The sequence below is a fragment of the Camelus dromedarius genome, chromosome 34, assembly GCF_036321535.1.
Source record: "Camelus dromedarius isolate mCamDro1 chromosome 34, mCamDro1.pat, whole genome shotgun sequence".
Lineage (NCBI taxonomy): Eukaryota > Metazoa > Chordata > Mammalia > Artiodactyla > Camelidae > Camelus > Camelus dromedarius.
In genome coordinates, this window is record NC_087469.1 from 17,338,669 (window position 1) to 17,363,558 (window position 24,890).

The following is a 24,890-nucleotide window of genomic DNA, read 5'->3' on the forward strand; positions in this document are numbered from 1 at the left end:
GAGATCATTTGGGCTACAATGTAGAAAATTAAACAGAAGGGAGTACAAAGGACTGAAAAGTTGCCGAGTGTGGAAAAGGCTAAGAACAACAGAGAGGAGAAGAGTGTCGATGTCACTACTCACATCCTCCAGAAGGTCCTCCGGCAGGCTCACCCTGGTGCCCCCCAGGAGGCAGTCCTCCATGATCCGCGTGCCATGGCCATCCCCACACGGGCCCAGTTCCAAGGGGTCCGTCAGCATGTGGTCCAAGGAATCCATTGCTTATGTTCCACGGGTAACCTAGACAAAAAAAAATGCAGTCACACCTTGAGACAGAAAAGCAGAAATCCCAGGGATCTGATTGACGTCAAAAAATATTCTGGACCAGAATACTGGATCTCAAATCCATTCTCACACCTTATTCTCACACCCTAACTACAGCTCAACGGCTCGCCTGCCCTTCTACCACTGAATCCTCCTCTGAATTTCAGATCTTTTCTAGGAGGATCTCTCGCTACTCAGAATGCTTCTACAGTAACTCCCAAATGTATAAAATTTCTTATGCCTTCATTTTACACACAAACAAAATGAGACTCAAAGATTAAATGATCAATACATCAGAGTCCGTAATTTAGACTTCCCAGGCCAATAATCTACTATAACACAATTTATTTAATACTGTAGAGTTCTGTTTTAGCAATTAATTCTTTGTTGTTCCTTCACAAAAGAAAATTCAATGAAAATCCACATAGACTAGTAAAGTCCAGACAGTAACACTACATTACTTAACGAGGGTATTCTAAGTGCCAGGCCTTTCGTATACCTCATTCAATCCTTACAAGCGTGCAAGACAGGGGTATTACATCTATTACAGACAGGAAAACCCAGGACCAAAGTAGATAAGTAACTTGCCTAACCCCAAAGGTAGGACTGAAACTCAGGTCTGCATGATGGCAAACCCATGTTCTTAACATATGCACAATACCTCCTGGATAAACTCTCAATTTAAATCAGGAAAAAGAAGTACCTTAATAGGACTTTATTCATCCACATAAACTCTGGAGGCTCCAAGACATGACACCGACAGCCAGCAAAGTCAGTGGCCAACCCCTCTTTAGTTGGTCCATTTGATATTTATAACCATGTAAATGTGAGGATATTTTTCTCCCTCCTGTAATAACTGAACACTGCTGACCACCTTTAGAAAAGTGCACATGAAGATACTTTCAGAGAACAGCTCATAAAGCTGAGACCACGGGATTGAACAAAGTTAACAGGCCCACAGGGAGCTGCTACTCAATCTCTCTACAAACATGCTAAATCCATTCTCTATCTCTGATTCCTACCAAATGGAAAGGAAAAAAAAAAGATTTAACAGTTAAAACACCAAACTTCTAGCCTGATCTCAGGGACCTTGGGCAAATCTTACCTCACCAGGTGTCAATCTCCTTATCTATAAGATGAAGAGGAGCTGGACCAGGTCCTCTCTACTGTTATTTCCAATCCTAGAATCATGCAATGAATAATCTCCAGGTGGATGCATTCGTATAACTTAACGTAGTCACCTAACGACATCTCATACTGAAACTCTCAAATGATAAAGGGCAGACCTGTAATAACTATTGCTAAAATAAGCACCTTTCCACTAATTATTTCAAGTTATCTGGAAGAGACGTCAGATCTAAGTAAAGATACAGCAGAAAGATGAGTGTTCAAAGCAGCTGCACGGCCCCCAAGCCACTGGGCACCATCACCCTTCAGCACATGGTGAACTGCGCATCCTGAATACTCCTGGTGCCTAAATGACTGAAGCAGGTGAGAAAGCATGTGACATTCGCAGTTAACAAAACTTAAAAAAAGAAAAATGTAGATGCAACTTGATGCTCAGAATAAAGCCCGCTGAACAGAACTGGCACAGAATAGGTAACAGCTGCAAAGCCAGTGCTCTACCTGATTCTTAGGACGAACACCTGTTCCACAACTTGCTCCCAAGTTTCTTCAACTAAGGTGGATGTGTAGCTAAATTTAACCTATTGGAGTGTCAACCTTTGCCCTGCTACAATTCTGAAGAGGACCTCAAAATACAAAAATCAGACAGCAGCCAAAGGGTTGGAACCCCGGAAGCCGAGGATTTCTAAGTCTTGTGGCGGCCTGGACCTCATTAGCAGACCAGGAAGGTCTCCCCCAATGGCCTCTCCTCTGCACCGGGGATAACCTTCCTTCTGGACCCTCCCCAACGCAGAAGCTAACACCCCGGGTCCTTCCGGAACAACCGCCGGCTCCAAATCGGTCGCCCCTGCTGCACAGCCCACCCAGCCAGCCCCGCCCGGGCCCAAGGCCCAGGTCCGCCCCCCTGAACTGCACCTCCGCGCCCGCGGCCCCTCCCCCACACCGCGCCTAACCCTAACCCCCACCCAGCGGGCCCCCGGCTCCCGCCGGCTCCCCGGCCCCGCGCCCCCGGGGACAGCGACCCTCGGAGACCCACCGCTTGCTCCCTCCCTCCGCTCCCCGGAAACACTTTGACCCTTCCGGCGCCCCTGGCCCGCACTTACCCGCGCCGCGGGCGCGGGTCTCCTCACCCGCGGCGCTTCTCGGCCCGTGGGCTCCCGGACGCGCTCGCTCCCGCAAGGCGTCTGGGTGCGTGCACGCTCCGGGCGCGGGCGGCGGAAGAGGCGGGGCTGCGCGGGGCGGGGCTTGGGGGCGCCGGGGGCGGGGCATGTGGGGCGGAGCCTAGAGCTGCAGAAACCCGCTTGGCTGAGGCTTGGGATGCAGTCTGCAGTTATCCTGTTGGTTTCACCTGGTTTAGAAGCTCTCGGAGGGCAAAGACGGTGTCGCTAGTCTTTACCCGGCCGCGAATTGAGGCTCCGGAGCCCAAGAGTGAGTGAGTGAATGCAATTTTATTAACTAACGTTTGCAGAGCGCATACCCTGCTCCAGGCACTATGCTGAGTACTTTCCACCCAGTATGATACCACAGCTGGGTGCACTATTAGTTCCCATTTTGCGGTTTCTTGAGTTTCATAGAGGAGAAAGCCTGTGCCCACCACCCACCCCCAGCCCCAGCATAGCCCATTTCTCTCTTGTGGCCCTGGACCCTCGCGGTCTGGAAATAAAGTACAGACATCGAAGAAATATATGTTAAATCAAGCTCAATAGCCTTCCTCTTGTTGAGAATCTAGGGCCCTTTCTTCTTCATTAATTTTTACTTAGAACAGCTTCAAACCGCTTATTCCACAACTACTGCCAACCAGCCATGCAGAGACCATCAGTTCTCTAGATTGGATGAAAATACGTCAAACTGGTGAGCCAAACTAATGTTCCTCCCTTGTTGGAAAATAGTGGTTTCCCAATAAAGACCAATCTCTGTTCCCCTGCTGGCTGCGTGCCTGCCCCTAGTTCCCGTGAGACTGTTGGGAGGGGTCTCAAATTAGAAACCATCAAGTGCAAGGACAGAGGAACATCATTCCACAGTTGTCATCTATAAATTCCCTTACCTTGCGTCTCTGACCACACCAGACTCAAAACAAGTAAGTTGTAACATAAAAAAAAAAGTAATGATCTCAGTACCTCTTGTACCTTGTACACATACAAACAAGGAAGGTGTTTATTAAAAAAAATATTTATTAATTTTTACACCTGCTGAGTAGCACAAGACTATTAACACTATAACTCACTGAATGTACAATAAATGTTCACATTTAAATAACAGGATAGGGTCAACATTTTCAACCTGTGGGTCAGCTTTAGCTTCTCATGAAGTGCTTTTTAGCCCTACGTATCTTAAGTTTTTTGAAAGGATATTTCCAAGTCAGAAAACAATTCAAGAAGATCAAAACAATAGGTTTTTCCAGAATTTTACATGATGAAATGTCTATTTATGTGGGCACAAATCAAACAATAAAAATGTAAAATCTATATGTAACCTCCAAAATTTTCACACCACGCTGATTTAAGTCTACAGTGCCAATGTGTTTTAGGAGAGGCCACAACATAGACGTTGGCTACACACATTTTTTTCCAAATTGGGTCTTTAGATGGCTTATAATCTTCCATCTCTTCAAATCCAAGTCCTTTCGAGAATCTGTTACCTTAGAATAGATGTGCAGAATACCTAATCTTAAAGCAATGTTGTTTGGCTTGACTGCCACACCTGCATCTCTGGTTGACAACATACCAGTTAGTTTTAATTAGCATCTTTACTTACTCCACATAAGGACAAAAAACAAAAAGGGAGAAAAAAAGAACTTAGAGGGGAAAGAAACAGATGTCCTTCCACAATATTTTTTTGTCTTCTGTGTATTTTAAAACTTGAAATAACTGGCATAAAATGAACATTCCATTCAGTGATAGTTTTCAATGTTAATCAATAAGTTATTCCTGAGGGGAGGGAGGTACCTTGCTGGTTCAAATTTAAAAAGACCCAACAGGGCCAGATTTAAGTTATAAAAACTAAACTGGACCTTTGGGAAAGTCTAATATTCTTCACCTAGCAAGTCTTTCTAGACTGGACACTAGGATATTTATAATCAATGCATTGTAGGACTTTGGGACTCAAAATCTCTATATTGTGACACAGAGTCAATATTTTCTATTGAAAACGTCAGCATTAAGTCTTTGTTACCAAAGATATAGAGTGCATTTTCATTTTCTACACAATTACCAAGTAACTCTCAAGTTCTCTTAGTGCCTAAGTTTTCAGGGATAACTAAATGAACAAGGTCCCAAAAATAAAGTGCAAAATCTACACATTAGTAAAGTTACTTCAATAGAATTGTTTACTTTTCAGAAAGGTGTCTTCACCACAAAGAAGTTACTATACTTCTTAATTTACAGAACCAGTTTTTACCCAGAAATGTAAATAAAATAAATCAGTTAACTTCATTTGAAACTGAAGGTAGGTAGGTCTTTCTGTTCTGGAGTGATAAATTCTATCATGCCATAATTATTCTAAAAATGTATTAGTATGTCACAAAGAGTTGTTAAAATACATACTGATTTCTGCAATGTTTTGTGTGTACCACTGGAATGTACAGTAAAAAGAAGGGGAATATCTTCCCCCACTGAATTCATACCTAACAGGACTCCCAAATAGGAATACAAATGAGAAAAACCATCATTGAGGCAGATTTTTCTCCCTCTCCCAACTGACTGTGCAATGTTAAGACTGGATTTCTTCCAGATCCCTTATAGTTACCTTAACATATTATAAATGGTCCCCACATTTTTATTTTCCCCTTAGATGTGAAGTTGCTCATCTTACCAAAAGGCCCAGATGAGTAGCAATATGTTTTAAAGTTAAAAGTGTTAAAAAAAAAAATGAGGACCACCTTTCTACCCAACCTTAAAGAATGTTCATTTTAAGACAGCATTAGAAGTACTAAAATACACTGAATGCACAAGCGAGGGTTGACTATATAGCTGGTAAGAGCGGAAATTCACCCTTCACCACTGACGGGTAAGTGGGTCCTGCAGAACGGGCAGGACATGGTCTCAGTGCTTCTTAGTCTCTCAGTACAATTGTTTTAGTAATTTTTCTTGGTACCGTTATCTCCACTGTCTTCTCCATACAAGCACAACCAGCGGGTGGGAGGCCAAGCTTGCACGTGGAAGTTTAAAATCTGCTGACATCAAGCAACCTTTTCTCGTACAGGGAGTCCACAGTCATGGAGTCATAACAGGAGACTGAGCAGAACACAAGGTTCCAGCCTAACCTGCTGAGGGCCAGCGTCTGTGGAAAGCACTACCAACAGCCCAACAACCACTTTCTAAAAAAGGCAAGTTTAAAAAAACATCAGCAGTAAGAAAAATTGAGATGACAGCTTGTCCTTCAGACCGTCACTGCCAAACCTTTGTTTCATCATTTTAATTTTCATATTCAATAGACTCCCTCTGTTAAATGACTGAAATGCAAACAAGATGAAGCAGTCCTGACCTAGCACACGCCCATAAGATGCCCCTTCTCCTTTGGAGCCGTGGCTTGGAATCAAGAAGTCCAGTGGCCATGGACTTGGCACATCCCTTCTCCACCTTTGGCACAAACACGATACACCACTTAATATTTCCACAAAGGAAAAGTAAGGCTTATCCATGTGTTGAAAAACCAACTCAAGAGCAAGGCAAAGTTTCTCCGTCTTGAAATCTACTTTCCCCTGAAAGATCTCCATTCCGTGGCAGAAACTGCTAGGCTTTGGAGAGTCAGTTTGGTAAAGGTGACCTTGATAAAACAAGCCCCAGGGTATGTATGAGCATCAAAACCGTGATTTCCAAACTCTTGAGTGAATGATAAATCTGAAAAAGGAGTTCTAAGTGTCAGAAGCTTCCAAACTGATGAATGAGAAAAGACATGATGTGACTGCTTGATTCTGGCTCAAGGATGGAAGTTAAGGTTTAGAGATGTGCACTTCGCTGCTCCCATTCCCATTGGTGGTGGTTGTAATGATGTACTGTGTGGGCTGCTGGCTGGTGGTCTGGGGGTCCAAGTCACTGTGCGCAGCTGGCTGAACCTGGACCCCCCCGGAGAGAGCAGTAGCTTGCTTCTCCTCCAATTCTGGTTGACTTTCTGATAACACGTAATGACCCTAGAGCAGGGGGAAGAAAAAGATCTTTATAAATCTAAGGCCTAAAGGTCAGGGTCGGGTAGGGGGAGGGGGAGGAGGAAGAAGGAATATGCAAAGAAATGTTACAAGGGGAACCAAAATAAGTACCTATGGGAGATGCTTCACCCACATCCTTCAGAAAGGATGGGTCAGTCATAAACACAAGCCATCAAGGTAATTTAAGACAGCATCCTAGTAGTCCTACCAAGTGATACAGTGAGGAACTTCAGGTACAGAAATTTACATCATGATGGTAACCTACCTGGCAAAGGAAATGTGTTATTGTGCTGTCCCTAAGAATTTAGAAATTCATAAAATAAGGTCACTATCTTTCAATGAATGTTTAATACAAAGTGGATCAAAGAAGAGATATTTAAAGTCTCCTTGAAGAGGCAGAAAGGCCCCCAAGTCAAGATCAAAGGTTCTCAGACTTCAGAATTTCAAAGGTCAGCAAAATTAAATAATCCGTATTCCCAAATTTTATTTTCCCCAAGTAGAATCATTTTTTAAACGCTACTGTCAAGTGAGACATTTCAACACTCAAAAGCATAGTAAGACACAATCTTAGAATAAAGCCATTTGCGTTGAATAAAGTCAATTTTATGAAAACATACATTGTCTTAATTTTCCCTCTGATCATGAAAATGCCTCCATGGACCTACAGCCAGCTCTGTCCCTCTGTCGGCATCTTCAAAGAGAGAATGTGTCCATCAGAAGGAGGGCTGGCTAGCGGCATAGGCTGAGAAACAAAGAAGTCACGGAGGAAAACTAAGGCAGTAGCCTTGCCTAGTGCTGTCCAGAGAGAAAGCCACAGCCAGACACCCATTTGGTTTATCTCAGGCTGGATGTTCTGAGTCCGTGCTCATCAAGCAACTCTCTGATCAGGGTTTCACTTCCCGTGTGAGTCTTTAGCAGGAGGGGGCTGGTTCTCTACCTGGAGTCCATGGATGCCTAGGTGGTCCAGAGGTGGCCTTCAGAGAAGCCATGAACAAAACTGTACATTAAATTTGTATGTATGTGTGCCGCGGCAGGGAGGAGGGAACATCCTCGGCTATATAATGGGTTCCCAGCCAGAAAAGGGTAAACAGTCAGTGAGTCCCACAGAGAGCGAAAATCTCACTGATCATGCCAATGAGACTACTCATTTTACATTAGTTGTTGTTTTCACTGACAACAGTGTTACTCTGGATGTATACGTCTCTCTTAAGCCTAATTAATGTGAATTAAGTCTAGTTAATTAAATCTACTTAATGTGAATCAAGTCTAGTTAATGTGCACTGAAAAATTGGTAAGCACTCAGTACGCTTTGAAAAAAAAACAAAACAAAAAAACAGGCCACTAGACTGCCCTGCTACTCTTTGAGGCCTCTTGGGAAATAGTCTTCCTCTGGGAACATCTCAGTATCCCTAGCCACTAAAGAGTATTTTTCTTAATTTAAATTTACAGACTCTGTCTTCTAACAACTTAGAGGCAGAGTGAAGATAAAAACAAGAGGTAGCAGATATAATCAACACTGACCTGCCTAACCTAAACATAACAAGATAATTTATGGCTATGTTTTTCACCCTGGGGTGGGTGGACTGTTTAAAATAACATAAAAGAGTTTCATAATAGAGTCATTATCTTATTCTCCCACAACTCAGTTGAGGACCAGTAGTCATCAAGACTCATCTACTTTCCAAGAAGCACATGAAAAGGTGGCCAGTTACTGATACGTAGCTACACGTCTATGGAGGTTCATTACAGTTATTAACAAAGTAGATCTTTATTGAGCATTTGCTGTAGCCCAGCCTCCTGTGCAAGGCACTGAGGGTAAAGAGAACAAGACCAAGACCTAGCTTTCAAGGCATTCATTGCCCACTGGGAAAAGACAGGCAGTGAACCAATAATTAAAATAAACTGTGCTATAATGTAGCACCACAAGGTCTAACAGGAATACAGAGGAGGCACTTCTGACTCAGGAAAAGCCTGGGAGAAGAAGGCAGGGGAAGGCGAGGGTGGTGCAGTGCGGTGAACAGGGAAACCCTGCAAGCAGGGCAGCTTACCGGAGTAACCGCCTTCACTTGGCCGGTGGTGACAGGAGTTGCCACGCCACTGTCTGTGATCACAAACTGACCTGGGGGAAGTGTCATCATCTGAATCTCAGATGCTGAAAAACAGGAAACAGCCACAGTTCAGGGGTCTTAGATTTTACTACAAGTTGTGGAAACAGATACCTAACCAGTGACCACATTCCCCATTGAGTCATTTCCATGGGTCTGCTTGCTCTTAGCGTCTTATGTGGATATAATTCCTTGATACAGTGAAAGCACCTCTGACTGAGATTTGATCATACGAGGTTAGTAGAAGTTACCAAAGTCAGAAACAATCAATGCATCTCCTCCAAACGTGGCTTTGGAATATCCACAAAGACAAATATCCGAAATTTTAAAACCTTGGGATAAGTTACAAAGACTTACCTGTTAGCTCAATATTTTTATCTTTTATATTCACATTTGAATAGTGGCACAATGTATCCACTACTGCCTAGCAATCACTAGTTAGTCTAACATGAATTTTATCTCACTACTGCGTTATTAAAGATGATTAACAACAGAGTTCACCCTAGCACCCAGCTGACAGTCTCTAAATAATATTCTCTACTAAAAGGAACTAGAGCTTCTTGGGGAAATGGCTGATTCCAGACCTGGGGCAGAAAATGTGTCAGGTGAGCCTGGAATATGGTGTCATACCAGCATGTAAGACATTATAAAAAGCTGCAGGGTCATGTGGAGAAGATACAGGGGCCAATGTGAAGATGTTCCCATTAGACAAAGATGGGGTGACCTGAGCATCAACCAGGATGGCGGCTGCAATGGTTTGAACCACGTCAGGTGTGTAGAGGTCCATGCGTACCCAGCGATATTGAGACACACACACACCCGTCATTGGTCACCCCGGGTAACACTAGCAAACAACCCACTGTTTTGAAAACTGGTAAATAAAGGAGATGAGCTGAGTACTTAAAGCATCTATCCCAGCATTCCTGTACAGACCGTACCTCAGAGTAACCTGATAAGATAAAATGGTTCTTTTTGTTTTGTTTTATGAAGGGGAGGTAATTAGGTTTATTCATTTATTTCTGCTTGGAGGAGGTACTGGGGATTGAAACCAGGACCTCTTGTGTGCTGGGCATGCACTCTACCACTTGAGCTATACCCTTCCCCGATAAAACTGTTTTTTACAGAGGTTTTCTAGCAATAAGTGAATAAAGAATGAAAGACTCAGAATACGACAGCTCTGTGATCCCTAGTGAAACAGTGGAGCAAAGGGAAAGGGGGCCAGGCAAACATTAGGTGTCTCCTGGTGGAGGCACACACGGCCAGCTGTGGAGTGTCTCGGGGGGAGAGGACTGAGTCTGAATCTGATCAAGCCTCTGGTCTCATTGCCAGCCTACAGGAAACACAAGGGACAGAGGAACAGCATCTCAAATGACAATACAGGGATGTCAACAACAAAATCCAGAATGTGGGGACGTCTACTGGACAAATGACCCAGTTTCTTCAACACATAAATTGGAACTTGAGAGAAAGAGAGAGAGAGAGAGAAAGCACATATATTAAAAGAAACTCAAAAGATGTAATTACAATGTATGGCCGTTATTTGGAACCCAATTTGAAAAACTGACTATTAAAAAAACATTTACAAGACAATCATGGAAATATGAACACTGGAACACTGGATATTTGATGGTAGTAAAGAAGTACTGTCATTTATTTTGAGGTGTGATACCAGCACTAGAGTTGTGTTTTGTTTAAAAAAAAAGAAAGAAAGAAAAAGCACAGCTCCGTGGGAAAGAATGGCAGCAGGTCGACGTCAGCCAGGACTGACCACGAGCTGAAAACCGCTGAAGCTGGATGATGGGTGCAGGGCGTTCATGACACTTCTATTTATGTGCATTTTAAACTTTTTCCCTAACAAAAAACTTCAGCTTCAGATCTTGTCATCAGGTGAGAATGCTGGTTCTTACTAGTTTTCCCATGGCTGTCAGCATCATTCCACTCCTCTCACAGGAATTAAACTGAGTATAAATGTCAGTCTGCTTACCAGGACTCCACCAGGGCTTCTCAGGAGTGGGGGACCTTCCTTGACAGGAAGGAGACTCAGCTGTCATTGTGGCCACCCGAATTTAAGAGAATAGATTGTGAAAATAACGAAACGGTAGCGTTTGAGCCTATCTCCGTGCTAAAGCCACCTAACACAGCCGAAGACCGATCACAACAGAGAGGGGCCCCAAAGAAGACATCCGTGGTGGGAGAAAGATCAACACAGCCCATTCCTCCTTGTCCCTACTGCCAAGCTGCCACTCCTCCTGCTCCTCCCACATCATCAGTGATGAAGGTCTCCTATTTTCCAGCTCGTGCCCAAGGCCGTTGTCCCCACCAAGATTCGCCTGGTCTGACTTTTGGCAGCCAGCCTAAACTGCTCCCGGTAGCACTAACCTCAGGGTTTGAAATCAACTACTCATTCATCTATCTCTGAGATGATGGTCTCTTTGAGCCCAAAACACCCTCATTAGGAGGGGCAGCTGGTTTACAGTGTGAACTCTGGAGCCAGGTTGCCTGGGTTCCAGTCCTCCCTTCACTAGCTCTGTTCCTTGGACAAATTACTGTGTGAAGTGCAAGTGACAACTGTACTTACGTGGGAGGTTGCTGTGAATACTGGATGTGAGATAGATGTGGTTTAGAATCATCCCTGGCACATAGTAAGAGCTTAAGGAAAGCTGGCTAACCTTATTGTGTGGTGTTACACGAACGTCAGTGTTAACCTTCTGTATTTGCAGCATCTAGCACAGGGGTGGACGTACAGGCATCGATAGATACGGGTGGAACAGGTGAATCATTACCACCAACATACCTACCTCCACCTATTCTACTATTTAAACCACCTGCCTCCAGCAATATTCCCGATGTCTCCAGAAAACGTCCCATCGGGGCGGCCCCGAGACCAGACGCCGCCTTGAATTTTGTGGTGAAACTCATTTCAAGTACATGCTCTACAGAGTGTAGAAAATGACCAATGACCCTTTCATCCGGAACGTTGATCATAAAGCTGATGGAATTCCGCCCCGGGGCTGCAGACTCCCCACCCGTGCCCTGGGGCACCCCCCTCACTTACAGTAGCCACGGAAGGAATTCCAGGTGTTGGGGAGGTACGTGTGCTGGACGGTGGAGCCCTGGGGCTGGCCCTGCGCCGAGGAGCCGCCCGGGATGTGTGCGGGGCTGAGCCCCTGCTGAGACGGCTGCGGGGAGGGGCTCAGCGGCTGCCCCGCCACCTAGAAAGAGCAGGAGTGGGGCCTGGTGAACTCTCGAGTAACCCAAGAAAACAGATCGGGCGGGCATGGAATATGACACTGGAGGTGCCGCTGCTTAGAGAGTAACGTTTTAAATAAGAACAGAATTAATGAAAAGCAATCATAACTGTGAAACCCTAATGAGTTTTCAAAGGGTGATCTACAAGAGTATCCAAAGCTTAATTTCAGTAAGTTTGTTAGAAAAGTAAATGAATGGAAGTATAATTATCTTCATGACTCGGGCTGAAAAACACGGAGAAGCCCAATAACTTGCCTGTGTCATGAAGCTAATCGAACACAACTTGAAGGGCAGCCCAGAAGTCAGAATTTCCACTGGCGTGCTCTGGAGACTCCCCCAGGGAGTTGGGGTGAACCCGGGTACACACGCCAGCCCCCAGCGGAGGGGCCCACCCCGCCTCCAGGACAAAGCCCTCGCCCCACTGTCTGCCATTCAAGCCCCCCACACTCCAGCTCCAAGCCGCCTTCCCAGCTTTGCTTCCAAACCCCATTTCCTGTCACTCCCTAACAGCGTTTATAACTACACCACAACTGCCCACCCCTGTGTCTTTACTCACAACAGAGCACATTCAGATCATGGTGCCTTCCCCAACCACCATGATAAAATCCTACCCCTCCTTCAAGAACTACTTCAAACGCCACTTCTACAGACATGTCCTTGATCCCCTGCTAAGTATCTTCCCTTCATCTGGACTCTGTAGCCTAACTTCACATCCGCATCGTCCTCAGACCCGGGCAAGGGCGCCCCCACCAGGATCTCAGCCAGCCCTTCTCCAGCTATGCCCCTCCTCCCGTGAGGCCACGTGGACCTTGGAGACGGCCCTACACCCACTTCTGGGACCTGCACAAGCCTCTTCCCTGGGCCTGTCCTCCTGCAGGGGGCTTGTCACCTGGATGTGGGCTCTTCTAATGGTAATCGGGGACCTGGGACCAAGGGGGTGGCCATGGGATCGCCCCTTGCAGGGGTGCTGGTGGAGCTGAGGCACGTAGGTCAGGGGTCTACGTGGTACACAAGGCCCTGTGAGGTGCAGGGTGGAGACTGGGTGAGGAGAAGGGGACGCAGGCGTGGGGAAGGCTGTCCCTGGGCCACCTCATTCTGACAAGGAATGCTGCGGCGTCTCTCCTGGCCCTCCAGCCTCAGGTTCCTTTGAGAAACTTAGAAGTATGATGCCAGTGGCTGTGGGAAGCTTGCGGCCCTTCGTGGATAGAGGCTGCCTGTCCTGGGCTGGGAGAAGTCACCAGAAACCTCACAGCCACTGAACCGTACACTAGAGGGTGGGGGGTTGGGAGGGGAGAGCAATCAGACAGCAAGCAGCAGAGCCCCCTACCCCTCCATCCCCACTACCCCAATGAATAGGAAGGCAGAGAGAGAGCATTTTTCTCCTCTGGATTTGCACAGCAATGGAGCCAGCGAAAGAGAGGAAAATCCTTTCTCCCACGTTCCCCACCCACGCCCGGCAGCTGCCAGGGCCGTCCGAATGCACTTTCGGCAGAAAAATGCATTTAATTTTGAACTGATGCTGTCCATGTTATTTAGTTTCAACCGTCACTTTACGTATATTTCTCAGTGTTATCATTATGAAAGTACCTCGGTCAAGGAGGAAGATAGAACCGATTTACTTTATGGTGCGTGAGCTTGACTTGAAACTTGTTACTACTCAGGGTTATGGCGTGCAGGCCTTCCTGTGTGCTCTTGCCCTGGAACCTGGAAATGCCAGGGCTGGGTCCACAGGCATCCTTCATAGTTCAGAGTATGTCCTGTTTACTCATATCCATGTGTTATGCCCCTGCTAGATTCTGAGCTCCTTGAAAGCCAGACCTTGAAAGGCTTCGTGCAGAGAGTAAGACTTTAATCAATGTTTTTTTTTAATGGACGCAGCCGTGCTATCTCAGTGCTAGACTCTACCACACGAGCACAGCACTACTCCACAGACGCAGTGTCCCAAAGTTATTTTAGAAACAACCCAGCAGGGGCAGGCTCTCATGCAGCCACTGAGAACAGGAAGCCAAGGCCAGTGCTGTCTCCGGGCGATCAGAGCTCAGGGCTCCATCTGGACCGGAGAAGCTTGGCACTTAATGGAAGTGTGTCCCTGACACCAACAAAAAAATTGGAGGCAAAGTAAGACTCTTTAAAGGTCCAGAAATAATGATGTCATTTCAATAGTCAAGGAGACAACGAGGGCTGAGGATAACGTCTCCTCGCTCTTATTACGTCTTCAGGGTCCCTGAGGCCACAGTAACGCTTGGAACTAGTCCCCAGAGCAGCGTACCTGGGACGTGGGTGCAGCCGGGGCGGGCGGCTCCGTGACGTGGATGTGCTGCACCTGGATGGCGTGCTGCGTGTAGGTCTGAGGGTCATGGAGCTGGCCGACGTCCACCGTGGACTGCTGAGACTGGTGAGGGGAAGTGGCCTGCAGGGAGGAGAAAACCAGATGTGCACAGATCAAGGTGACGGGTCGGCCTTCCACGGCCTTCCTCAGCCTTCCAGAGAGAAGGTTCAGCTAAAACAAGATCCCAACAGAAGAACAGACGGGATGGCAGATCCCAAAGGGCCCACACCTAAGCCAAGCTGGCAGATGTGTGAGAGACAGTTTTCAAAACGATGCTTATTAACTGTAAGACAGCAGTGCTATTTAATTCTGGAAGAGAAGGCGACAGAGAGAACATAGCTCCTAGTGAGAGCTTGAGAATTTCTTGAGAATTAAAAATCTTTTCCCCTTAAATTTCAATTGAATTTAATGGCATTTACTTTATTAGTTAAAAGAGATAGAAGAAGAGAATTCAGCTTGTCAATATTAACCACAAGAACAGAACCTTCCTAACCTTTTATGCGGACAGACATCTTTGAAAATCTGGCTAAAGTACAGATGCTTTTTCCAAAAGAATGTACACATATGTCACATTTTACAGGCAACTCCAGGGATTCAGATTCCTCCAAAGCCCGAAATCAAGAACCCTCCCGTTAAAAACAAACAAAAACACAAGATGAAGAATGATCAATGACAGTGGCAGCTGTCAGCTTCCTGCTTTCATGTCAGGTTTAAATTTTCAGAGACCAATTCATTTCAAAGGAAAAAGTTTGTTCCTTTGTGCCCTGAGTGCACTTCCTCAGCATAATTAAGTGAAACAATAGCCCTGGGAGGATTTTTTTCTTTTAGCTCCTGAATCAGTAAGAATGAGCTACTAATTACTTGGTAGAAGGAACAGCTCTACTTCTTTGCTCTTAAGGTACTCACTGATACTCAAAATTCACGATTATTCCTTATAACCGCCCACTGATGGACGTCACTAGATGCCTGGGTAGAGGCTGATCAAACAGGCTCTTCACCAAGCAGCCAACCTGGGTGCCCGGGGCAGAGACTCGGGGGAGGCTCGGCACTGTCCTGCCACAGTGCAGGGTGACGGGACACGCTGGGGCCTAAAATTTCTGGGTTCTGTTGACAGAAATCTCTTACACTGCTGAGTCCAGAGCCCTCGACAGCTGGGGCTTTGCAAATGCCTTAGACTCCAAGCTTACGTGCTCATGAGGTAGGGTTCGGGTCCAGCTCTGAAAATTGGGTGCTTTAGTTGACCCCAGCTAGGGACCCCGTACCGGCTGGTGGCAACACGCCATTCACGCAGGTAGAGGGAAAGACCCGCAGGACAGTACCGGGGCCACCTGCACCACTTGCAGCTGGATATGCTGAGGCTGCTGCAGGCCCGACGCGGACTGCGACACCGGAATGTACTGAATTCGCTGGTAGTCCCCTTGCGGTGTCCGGTAATCCGTCGTCAAGGTCTGGGACAGCTCTGTCATGGCCTGGGTGAGCAGGTCTGTTGTCTAGGGAAATCACCAAAAGCACATCAGTTGGTAAGACTGCTGCTGGTGGCTACTCCAGTGCTCTCAAATCCTACAAAAATTTGGTCTATCTCACTGGTGGGTCATGGGACCACAAATCAGCCCTGAGCTCAGACAGAAAAAAATCCAAAGTTAAGACAAGTTCACACTGTGCAGCACAGGGAACTTAGTCAATATCTTGTAGTAACTTATGATGAAAAAGAATATGAAAAGGAATAGATGTACGTTCATGTGTGACTGAAGCATGGTGCTGTACACCAGCAACTGACACAACATTGTAAACTGACTATACTTCAATAAAAATATATATACACAAAAGAAAAAAAAAGGAAATCTGATCACGTTTGAAAAAAAAGATGTTGGAAGATTACCTCTAGACCCATATATACCTGTCTGTGTCGGCCCCAGGGAGCTACCCCGGAGCTTCCAACAACCTTGCGGTGAACACGCAGCACTGAAACTTCCTGCTGCTCCTTTTACGGAGAGCTTTGGGAAGCACCGACAAGGAGACCCAATGGTAAGCGTAGTGCCTCGTGTAGAAAACTGAAGGCGGGTGGGCTCCATTTGCAGCCCATGAAATAACAAAGCAGGCACAGCCTTGGCGTGGAGGCTGTGATGGGCAGGGCTGCGGAGGAGACGCTGTCACGGGTCACACACTTACCACCACTGTCTCTCCAGTAGCACTGTCCGTGGTTAAGACGGCTGGAGCCGCGCTGATCACAGCCGTGGTCAGCGGGGTGTGGATGGTGTTAGGGAGCTGGGCGTACTCTGGATGCTTCTTTCGAATGTGCTGTACCATTTTGGTCTGAAGAATTGTGGCAAAAACCAAGAAGAAGGACTAGAATTAGTTGTTTTTCAGTCTTTCTCAAATGCAAACCCGCCAATGGTCCTAAAGTCTTTCGTGTTATGCCTTAAAAAAAATCCAAGCGACCCTGGCTCTGCCTGCCCTTCCTGAAGTGAGACAATGGTATGAAAGGGGAAAAAGAAGAGGCTGAAATCAAAGTGAAGAGTCACGTGACCTCGCAGCATCCCCCGAGCCCACCAATACCTGCAGCACTCAATGGCAAGCCCCCCAGCAAAAATGACCCTTTTCAAAAACCATCATTGAGGTTCCTATGTGGTCCCTGCCGTAAGCCTGAGCTCATACACCAGGAGCAGAGAATGTTCAAATAGGAGCACCGCCAGGGGCCAAGGGACAAGGAAACCCATCGAATGCTGACGCTCTCAGATGGCCCTACTGCCGGGGAGAGTCCGCCGTGTTCCCTTCCCACTCTGTGCTCTGGTCCCTGTTCTCAGGGAACAGCTCCTTGAGGCCCCCATCAATTCAGAAGCAGCCATCACTGCATTTGGACGAAAAGCTGTCTCCTCTTACGCAATGTTCCCGTCAACGATGCCCTTGCTTCCGACGTGGTCTGAAGCCTTCCCCATACCTTGCTGCTGTACTGTTTGGAGCAGTGAGGGCAGCAGACGGGCGGGGTGGCTATGGTGCCTGTGAGCTGGGTGTGAGTGCTCAGCATGGGGTCTGGTTCTCCAGGGCCCGCAGGGCGAAGCTTTCGAATGCTTGGCGGGAGCTCAGCCCCAGGGTGGTTCTTCAGAATGTGGGCTTTTCGCTTGCTGGCACTTTTATAAACCTGCAAATTCAAAAGCTTTGCCATGAAACAGAGTTCCACTTTCTTGCCTAAAGCAAACTAACACTTTCATTACAAGGAAATGAGAAAAAGTATGTATGTAGCCCAAAATAAAATGTGTTAACAGATACATTGAAGGATATGACACAAATTAGAATGAAGTAAGAACATGATACAAACAGGCAAGGCGTCTTCCTTGAACTTATGTATGCAAGACAGGAATAGTAAAAAATACCCTTTACCCCAGAGTTTAAGAGGTGGATATATATATAGTCACAGAAAGAACTGCTTCTCAGGCCAGTTCACCCTTTAGCCTTCCTGTGAAGCTCTCGTATGATGTATGCAGCTGGCCACGAGGTGCCAAAGACTCTTCCAAAACATCAAGTCTAACAGCAACTAGTACCAATAGTGGTGAATCTGTCCTTAAGAAAATGTTTCTTACTTTTAGGTTGACGCTACTTAAACACAGCTTATACCTTATATAGCTGCCATCATATAAGGAAACAATCTTACAATGAAACAATAAATGGACGTTCTAGTCCTGTCTTTTCTGTGACTGCACAATAATCAAGAATGGAACAGCACCAATAGAGTATTTCACCTCAAAACGTCTTCACGTCCTCCTCACTCTTCCAGAAGCCCAAAATCTACTGTGTAGTTTACAAGTCGGATGATAAACACTCTCACTTTAGAGCCGAGGAACTTGAAAAAAATTCATATACTAAGCTCTTGGCAATAAGCCTCTTCTTTTACAGCAAAACTCACAGAGAGAAGGAACCACAAGGAAAACAAAGTCAACTAATTCTTAGGATAGAAACTTTTGGCTTCGAGTGAGGCGACACTTCAGCCCTTTCTTGTCTGGATGGAAAACTCTGAGAGACAGGGGACCATCTGCTAAGAGAAACCACGAGATCCTAGGATGTTTATACCCGCAGAAAACAAGGTGGCCCCGGGCAGGGCTCGCACAGAGGCAGGTGTCCTCGGGCGGGCAGTTCCGTTTACCTTATCACAGTACTGACAAAAATAGTCCCGGTTGGGCTTTATGATGGGCAGAGTCAGTTCTGGCACCTCCTCTATCTTCATGTCCGGGTGCCTCTTTGATAAGTGATTTACCTAAAGGGAAAAAAGGCAAATGAGAAAAAGAGACCCCATTACAAGCTGAAGGTGAACAGATACCCGTGGTACTGGCGGCTGGAAGCTGAAATTCCTTAAGCAACGCCCCAAAACATAAGGGGTTTGGCCAGAACCAGAACGACCAAGTGCATCTGACACCAGAGTGTTGACAGGAGTTAACGGTAATTCAGCAGATTGCTGCAGGTGAGCCGGCCACTGTGGAGTCACCAACAGTCTTGGACTGAAGGAAGTGCTGGTGGGACAAGGGTAATTACACCAGGAGGAATTTCTTTTGTGAATTCTCCTGATGCAAACTCGCCTTACTGAGGACAGTGAATGACACAAAGTGAGGTTCTGAATTATAAGCAACGCTCTGTGCCTTTAGCTCCTGGCAGAAACATATTCTGCAGAAACTGTCATCAAGTCAGAACAGATTGCGAGCAGAGGACTGGCTGGCTGTCCTGGTGTCCCCGCTAACTTGGTTCACATGCCCTGCCTGGATGGAAAGTTCCCTTCTCTTGCTGTGTGGTGTCTGGAAAAGAGAGGCACTGACGGGAACCATTGGTGTGGGGGGGCTGAGGGGCAGAGTTCCCACCAGAAAGTATGTCAGGAACACAGACAAAGACAGGGGAAGAAAGCACAGAGCAGAGACTGGGAAGGGTGAAGCAAAGCAGAACGAGGACTGAAAAGTGATCACAAAAGACCTCTTCCAAGAGGCCACTGGAAATGAACTGGGGCAAAGGGGGACAAGGGGAGACTGGGACAGAGAGGAGCCCCACGCGGGGAGCCGCCCGCCTCCGCCTTGTCCCCGGCCAGCGGTGAAGCCCAGTGGCAGGTGTGGGGGCCAGTGCTGTGCTGAACCACGGCCCAGCAGACGCGGCGGGCCTGGGGGCGCGGGGCACTGACCAGCATGCCGCGTCTCCGGAAGCCCATCATGCACAGACGGCACTTGAACGTGAAGCTGTCGTAGTCGGTGGAGGTGATGCGAGGCTTGAACGTCTTGGAGCGGCTGATGCGGTCGGCTTTCTTGGCCTCCCTCTCCGGGTTGTGCATCCTTTGCATGTGCTCCCGTAGTTTGTCTTTTCGCTATTTGGAGTTTTTGAGAAGGCAGAGGGGTGGGGAGGTGGGGGTAGAAACATTTTTAATTGAAGGGGTTAAAAAAACCCATACAAGTGCATAATAACACAACCCACTAGGAGGCATGGGAGCTGCTGGAGGGCTGAACACAAGGACGCAGCCACAGTGGCCGGGAATTGCCCTGTGCGCTAGCAGATGAGTGCGTCCCCGCGGGCCTTGGTTTAAAAGGACCTTTCGGTTTGAAGGCTACGCACAGATTTCTAAGAAGACTTTGCATTTATATAGAAGAGATTTCAGGGCACAAGGGGTAAGTCTGGTATTAAGAACCGCAAGACAAGTTGATAATGAATGGCAGGTAAGACTGGATTTACAGAGCTGTGTGTATACTCAGTCCCCACACATTTTAACACACATCATGACATTCCTCTAAACCCCAAATGAATTCGAGGAAGTCTCTCTCATCATACGGATTTAGATGTTCAGGCAAGCTGTCACACTGCCGGCTCTGGGTAGGGTACACGGTCTGGGTCACAGCTCTCAGTCTGATGATCTAATCTATGGTGCACGTAGATGTGACTCCACAGGGAGAAAAACGAGGCAGAGCCCATCACGAATAAAAACAAATTCCAAAAATGCCAGCTCCCTCATCCAGTGAGGCTCTGCTCTTGGACATATCATTAAACTGTTACTGGTCATATAAAGATTTTGAACCTTTCCACCAGACCAGTTCTTTCCACATTTTGGTATGGGGACTTTCCTGTAACCACTTCACTGTTCAACACATTTATTTAACAACATTTCCTGAACACCCACCAGGCATTGAGAACCATGCTAAGTTCAGAGGGGCAATGCTCAGCTCCCCACCTCCTCTCTCTTCTGCTACAGTGGATGTGACCCAACTGCTTTTCTTCCTGTCCCACCCACCCTCATCCCTGGAACTTCACAGTTCCTCACCTGCAATAAAATTTGGATTAAAAACATCGCCCTATGCTCACTTCAGCAGCACACATACTAAAATTGGAATGATACAGAGAAGATTAGCCAGGCCCCTGCAAAAAGATGACATGCACATTTGTGAAGCATTCCATATTTTTTTTTTACAATAGCCAAGACGTGGAACCAACCTAAATGTCCATCAACAGATGACTGGATAAACAAGTTATGGTATATTCATACAATGGAATACTGCTCAGTCATAGAAAAGAACAAATTAATGCCATTTGCAGCAACATGGGTGGACCCAGATATTAACATATTGAGTGAAGTAAGTCAGAGAAAGACAAATAACATATGATATCACTTATATGTGGAATCTAAAATATGACACAAGTGAACTTATTTACAAAACAGAGACAGACTCACAGATACTGAAAAGAAAATTAGTTACCAAAAAGGAGCGGGGATGGAGGGATAAATTAGGAGGCTGGGATTAGCAGATACAAAGTACTATATATAAACTAGAAAAATAACAAGGTCCTACTGTATAGCACAGGGAACTATATTCAATATCTTGTAATAACCTATAATGGAAAAGAATGTGAAAAAATATATATGTGTATAACTGAATCACTATGCTGTATAACAGAAAATAACAACATTGTAAATCAACTATACTTCAATTAAAAACAAAATACATAAAACACCGTGATAAATAACAGCATTTCTCCTTAGTCCAGATATAGCAACAAAGCTCACTGCCATCTCAGACCTCCGCTCCATTTCCACTTTTTCCTACGCATCAGTCTTCACTGATTTACCACCCCCCATTCTCCTTAAACAGATGGATCTATTTTAAATGAATCACTACTTGAATCCCAAAGCCTAATACTAATCCTGCACTGTGCTACGCATGCAGTCTGCTGAACGCCAGCTCTCCAGAAGGCCCTTCAACCCTGCCAGCTCCAAAACCAAATTCGCCTCCCCTCTCCCCTCCTGCCGCAGGCCTGTGCCTGCATCCGCAGTCCTGCCCACCTACGAGTCTCGGTTCCTCGCGGTCCACCCTCCACTCTTTCATCCAGACACACGGTCCCAACAGCTCTCCCTCAGCGCCTGTCTGGGATTCGGGCCCTTCCCCACGCCCACCGCCTGAGCCTCGGTCAGGCCGCTCCAGGATGCCCACGGGTTCACGGCACCAGAAGTCTAATCACTCAGCGGGAGAAGCTGGCTAAACCTGCTTCTGTGGCCTCGTCTCGCCACGGGCCTCTTGCCCACCCTCCATCCACCCCACCTCTCACCCTCTCTGTCTGTCTCGATGCCCCTCCCTCGGCCCTCATCCTGGCCCTGTGTCTAGCGGGCTAACTGCCCCAGCCTGTGGTGCATTCAAAAGCATCGCCCTACCCATGAAGTCTCCCCTTCACCCCAAATCAAAGGTAATCCTTTCATGACATTTTCTCCTTTTCTCTGTGACAACAGCAATAACTTTTTAATGCACAGGTCTCGCTTTCCCATAAAGCTGTGAGCTCCTGAACGTCAGGGTGTCTTTACATGCACTGCCCATGTGGGGCTCCCTTAGCAGGACAGCTACGATGCAGCAGGACCAGCGCTGTGATGGGATCATGGGTAACAGGCCAGGTGGGAACCACAGGAGCAGCACTTAATCCAGTGTGAGTTGGAGGGGGGTGGACAAGAAATGCCCCACACAAAGTGACATCAGCCAGGTAGGATGACAAAAGGGCATGAAAGTTCATTTCAACAGGGGGTGGAAAGGAGAGCAAATGCGCCCAGGACAGACGGCAGGCCGGGCACAGGGCGCTCAGGACGGTACAGGGCAGCCCGAGCACAAAGCGGAGGGCACCGCAGCGTTACTCATGCCGGCTCTTGCCGTGTCTTTCAGAGATAAGCACTGTGGAGCCCATCTATGCGAAGGGCTGTTGGAAGGTCTTTCATGAAGGACACGACACCAGGTTTGTTCTCTGGAAGAATCACTCTGGTTATCGTCTGAAAATGGACTGAAGGTTTGCGGTGATTTGGTACCTTGTCCACTTGGCTCAGGGAACCACCCTGACACAGGTCTCCTTCCCAGCGTGGTCCCAGCTTGGACTCAGCCGGGAGGTGGGTCAGATGCAGAGGCGCAGGACACCCCTCCACCCTTGCTTGCCCTCTTCCCGACGGCCAGCCCTTGGCCAGCTCCACGTCCACCACCACATGCGGCGACACAGCAGCTCGCCATCAAGGGCCCCCTACACAGGGAGGTGCCTGCGTTCCCAGACCCTGGGTCAGTCCCACTTGTCCACCCTGACCAGGGCTTCACATGGGAGACCTTTCTCTGATCCTCCAACTTGTCCTCTCAGACCCTTCTCCATCTTCTCCTGTCACTAAGTTTCTGTAAGAAATCCTACATTTCCTGTGAGAAATCCCTCATTCCACAATACTCCTGGTGGGTTTGCTTCCCTGATTGAATCCTGTCTAATATATTGGGAGAATGTAGAGGAGAAAACGAAAGCAGAAAGATTTTTTATGTGCCTTGTAGCTAAAATGATATCTGGCACAGAACAGACCATCAAAAAGTGCTGAATGAACAGGATAAAAGGCCAGCCAGCATCACAAGACAGGGATGCTTTCCGACACACTGCTATTGTTGCTGCTTTTAATTAAGAAACAGGAAAAAAAAAAAGTAGCTCCATTTATACTTTTCACACTGGAGTTCTCTACGGAGATCTAAATCATGCTACTATGTACTGCAAGTCATGGAGATGGAGATTATATTCCACAACGCACACACTGCAAAACTGAAGCCTTGACAATTACTTTCTATTTCTTTTAAGGTCTCCACATTCTATACAAATGCATCCTTTTAAAATTAGTTCTCCCCCCGAACCCACTTCTGCCTCTTTGCCAGTTTCTGTGACAGCCTGACCTGCCCTCACGTTCTGGAGTGTCTCTTGGTGACATCTCTGCAGGATCAGCTGGTTTCCCAGTGAAGTGAATTTTACCATTCTCACATTTATTTGTTTAACTCTGATTCCCGAGTCTCCCGTGGGTTTTTCCTTTGCTTCCTTCTAAATTCCAGGCATGTTACTGATACTTATTACTTGTTATCTTAATCCTGGAAGTCATTAACATTCCCCAGAGTAGTCTAACCCCTCTCAACATTCCACTGTTGAATGACAGTCCTGACGCCCCAGGGCTCCATTTATCAGGCTCTTGTATTTAATAAGTGCTCAATAAAAATCTCTTGATCTGGTAGGTAAACGTACCGTCCTCTTAGGAATTCCTCGATAGCGATGTAGTTCTATTCATTATACACTTGGACTCTTGTAGGAGATGCATTACTACTCTGGGGATGTGAAGTCATTATTTTGGGAAATTAAAGTGAGCTTTCCCCTTAATTTTATTATCATAACTAAATCAACCATGAGGCACAAACTTCAAGTCCAGTCGACTCTTGGAGTGCAGGTAACAGGTGACCTGAGCAGGTGTTCACCCTCAGAGCGACAACTCCAGGGGCCCCAGAGCACCCGGCCTGCTTGCTGGTTACGTACCTTGAACTGCTTCCCGCACGTGGAACACAGGAAATCCTTGCGGTCCGAGTGCCGAAGCATGTGCAGCCGCAGCTTGTCGGGACGGCAGAAAGCCTTGTCGCACTCGGTGCACTGGTAGATCTTCTCTGAGTGGAAGCTTCGCACGTGTTTCTTTACCTGGCAGTGAAGGAGCGGCGTCAGGGCGCGGGCACCACCAACAGACGGAGGGCAGCCCCTGGACGCTAGAGGGCGCCAGACGCACGGCCGTGCACCCCGCTCACCTGGCCTGCGGACCCATCAGGGGCCAGGGCAACACCACCCCCTCACGTCTCGGAGAAACAGGCGAGGGACCACAAAGCCTTAGAAACCCCGACCCCGCCGGCCTTGAAGAGGAGGGAGAACGTGCTTGCCTGGCCCAGGCCCTGATCACATGGAACTCATTTCTCTCTCTTTTTTTTTTTTAAGATTAAAAGCAACAGTTCCTTTGGATTTAAATGAATCGTGGTAAAAATTATCTATCAGAAGACAAAAAAAAAAAAAAAATCCTTTCTCACTTTTTCCTGCCTCCAACATGTATAGAAGCAATTTAGCCCCCTGAAGTAACTGGTCCTTTTACATCACTCTATAAAATCAGGTTCTGAAGAATTAAAGACTTGAATTAGACAATATAAAATACATTACCCACTTATGAGAACAATACAACACCAGCGTCATTTCCCTTTAATTGGGATTTATCTCCTGTTTCAGATAACTTAAACAAAGGGATATAGCCTCTGAACTCTCTTAGCCATAAACATCCAGTGAAGAAGAGATGGGCGCTAAGCAGTGAGTCACATCCAACCCTTCCTGT

The 24,890-nt window shown here is 46.8% G+C and overlaps 2 protein-coding genes and 1 non-coding gene across 7 annotated transcripts in view; 1 reads left to right on the top strand and 2 right to left on the bottom strand.

The window, feature by feature from the left end:
* NFRKB (nuclear factor related to kappaB binding protein) overlaps window positions 1–2,605 on the bottom strand; it is a 40,199-nt gene extending 37,594 nt beyond the window's left edge. For all 5 annotated transcript variants that reach the window (XM_031443380.2, XM_064482222.1, XM_064482221.1 and 2 more), the window contains exons 1-2: window positions 2,532–2,605; window positions 124–279 (exon numbers count right to left, since the gene is read on the bottom strand). In XM_031443380.2, coding sequence (XP_031299240.2) covers window positions 124–258 — 135 coding nt within the window. In that variant the 5' untranslated portion in view covers window positions 259–279; window positions 2,532–2,605. The remainder of the gene's footprint in view (window positions 1–123; window positions 280–2,531) is intronic.
* Window positions 2,606–3,579: 974 nt separating this feature from the next.
* The window catches only part of PRDM10 (PR/SET domain 10), a 74,571-nt gene continuing 53,260 nt past the window's right edge, over window positions 3,580–24,890 (bottom strand). The window contains exons 14-23 of the mRNA XM_031443376.2: window positions 24,062–24,217; window positions 19,410–19,589; window positions 18,393–18,503; window positions 17,193–17,393; window positions 16,424–16,567; window positions 15,574–15,744; window positions 14,195–14,335; window positions 11,732–11,888; window positions 8,620–8,723; window positions 3,580–6,556 (exon numbers count right to left, since the gene is read on the bottom strand). Coding sequence (XP_031299236.1) covers window positions 6,359–6,556; window positions 8,620–8,723; window positions 11,732–11,888; window positions 14,195–14,335; window positions 15,574–15,744; window positions 16,424–16,567; window positions 17,193–17,393; window positions 18,393–18,503; window positions 19,410–19,589; window positions 24,062–24,217 — 1,563 coding nt within the window. The 3' untranslated portion in view covers window positions 3,580–6,358. The remainder of the gene's footprint in view (window positions 6,557–8,619; window positions 8,724–11,731; window positions 11,889–14,194; window positions 14,336–15,573; window positions 15,745–16,423; window positions 16,568–17,192; window positions 17,394–18,392; window positions 18,504–19,409; window positions 19,590–24,061; window positions 24,218–24,890) is intronic.
* On the top strand, window positions 20,568–20,674 carry LOC116150264 (U6 spliceosomal RNA). Its single transcript, XR_004133980.1, has one exon. It is a non-coding gene; the product is annotated as a U6 spliceosomal RNA (small nuclear RNA).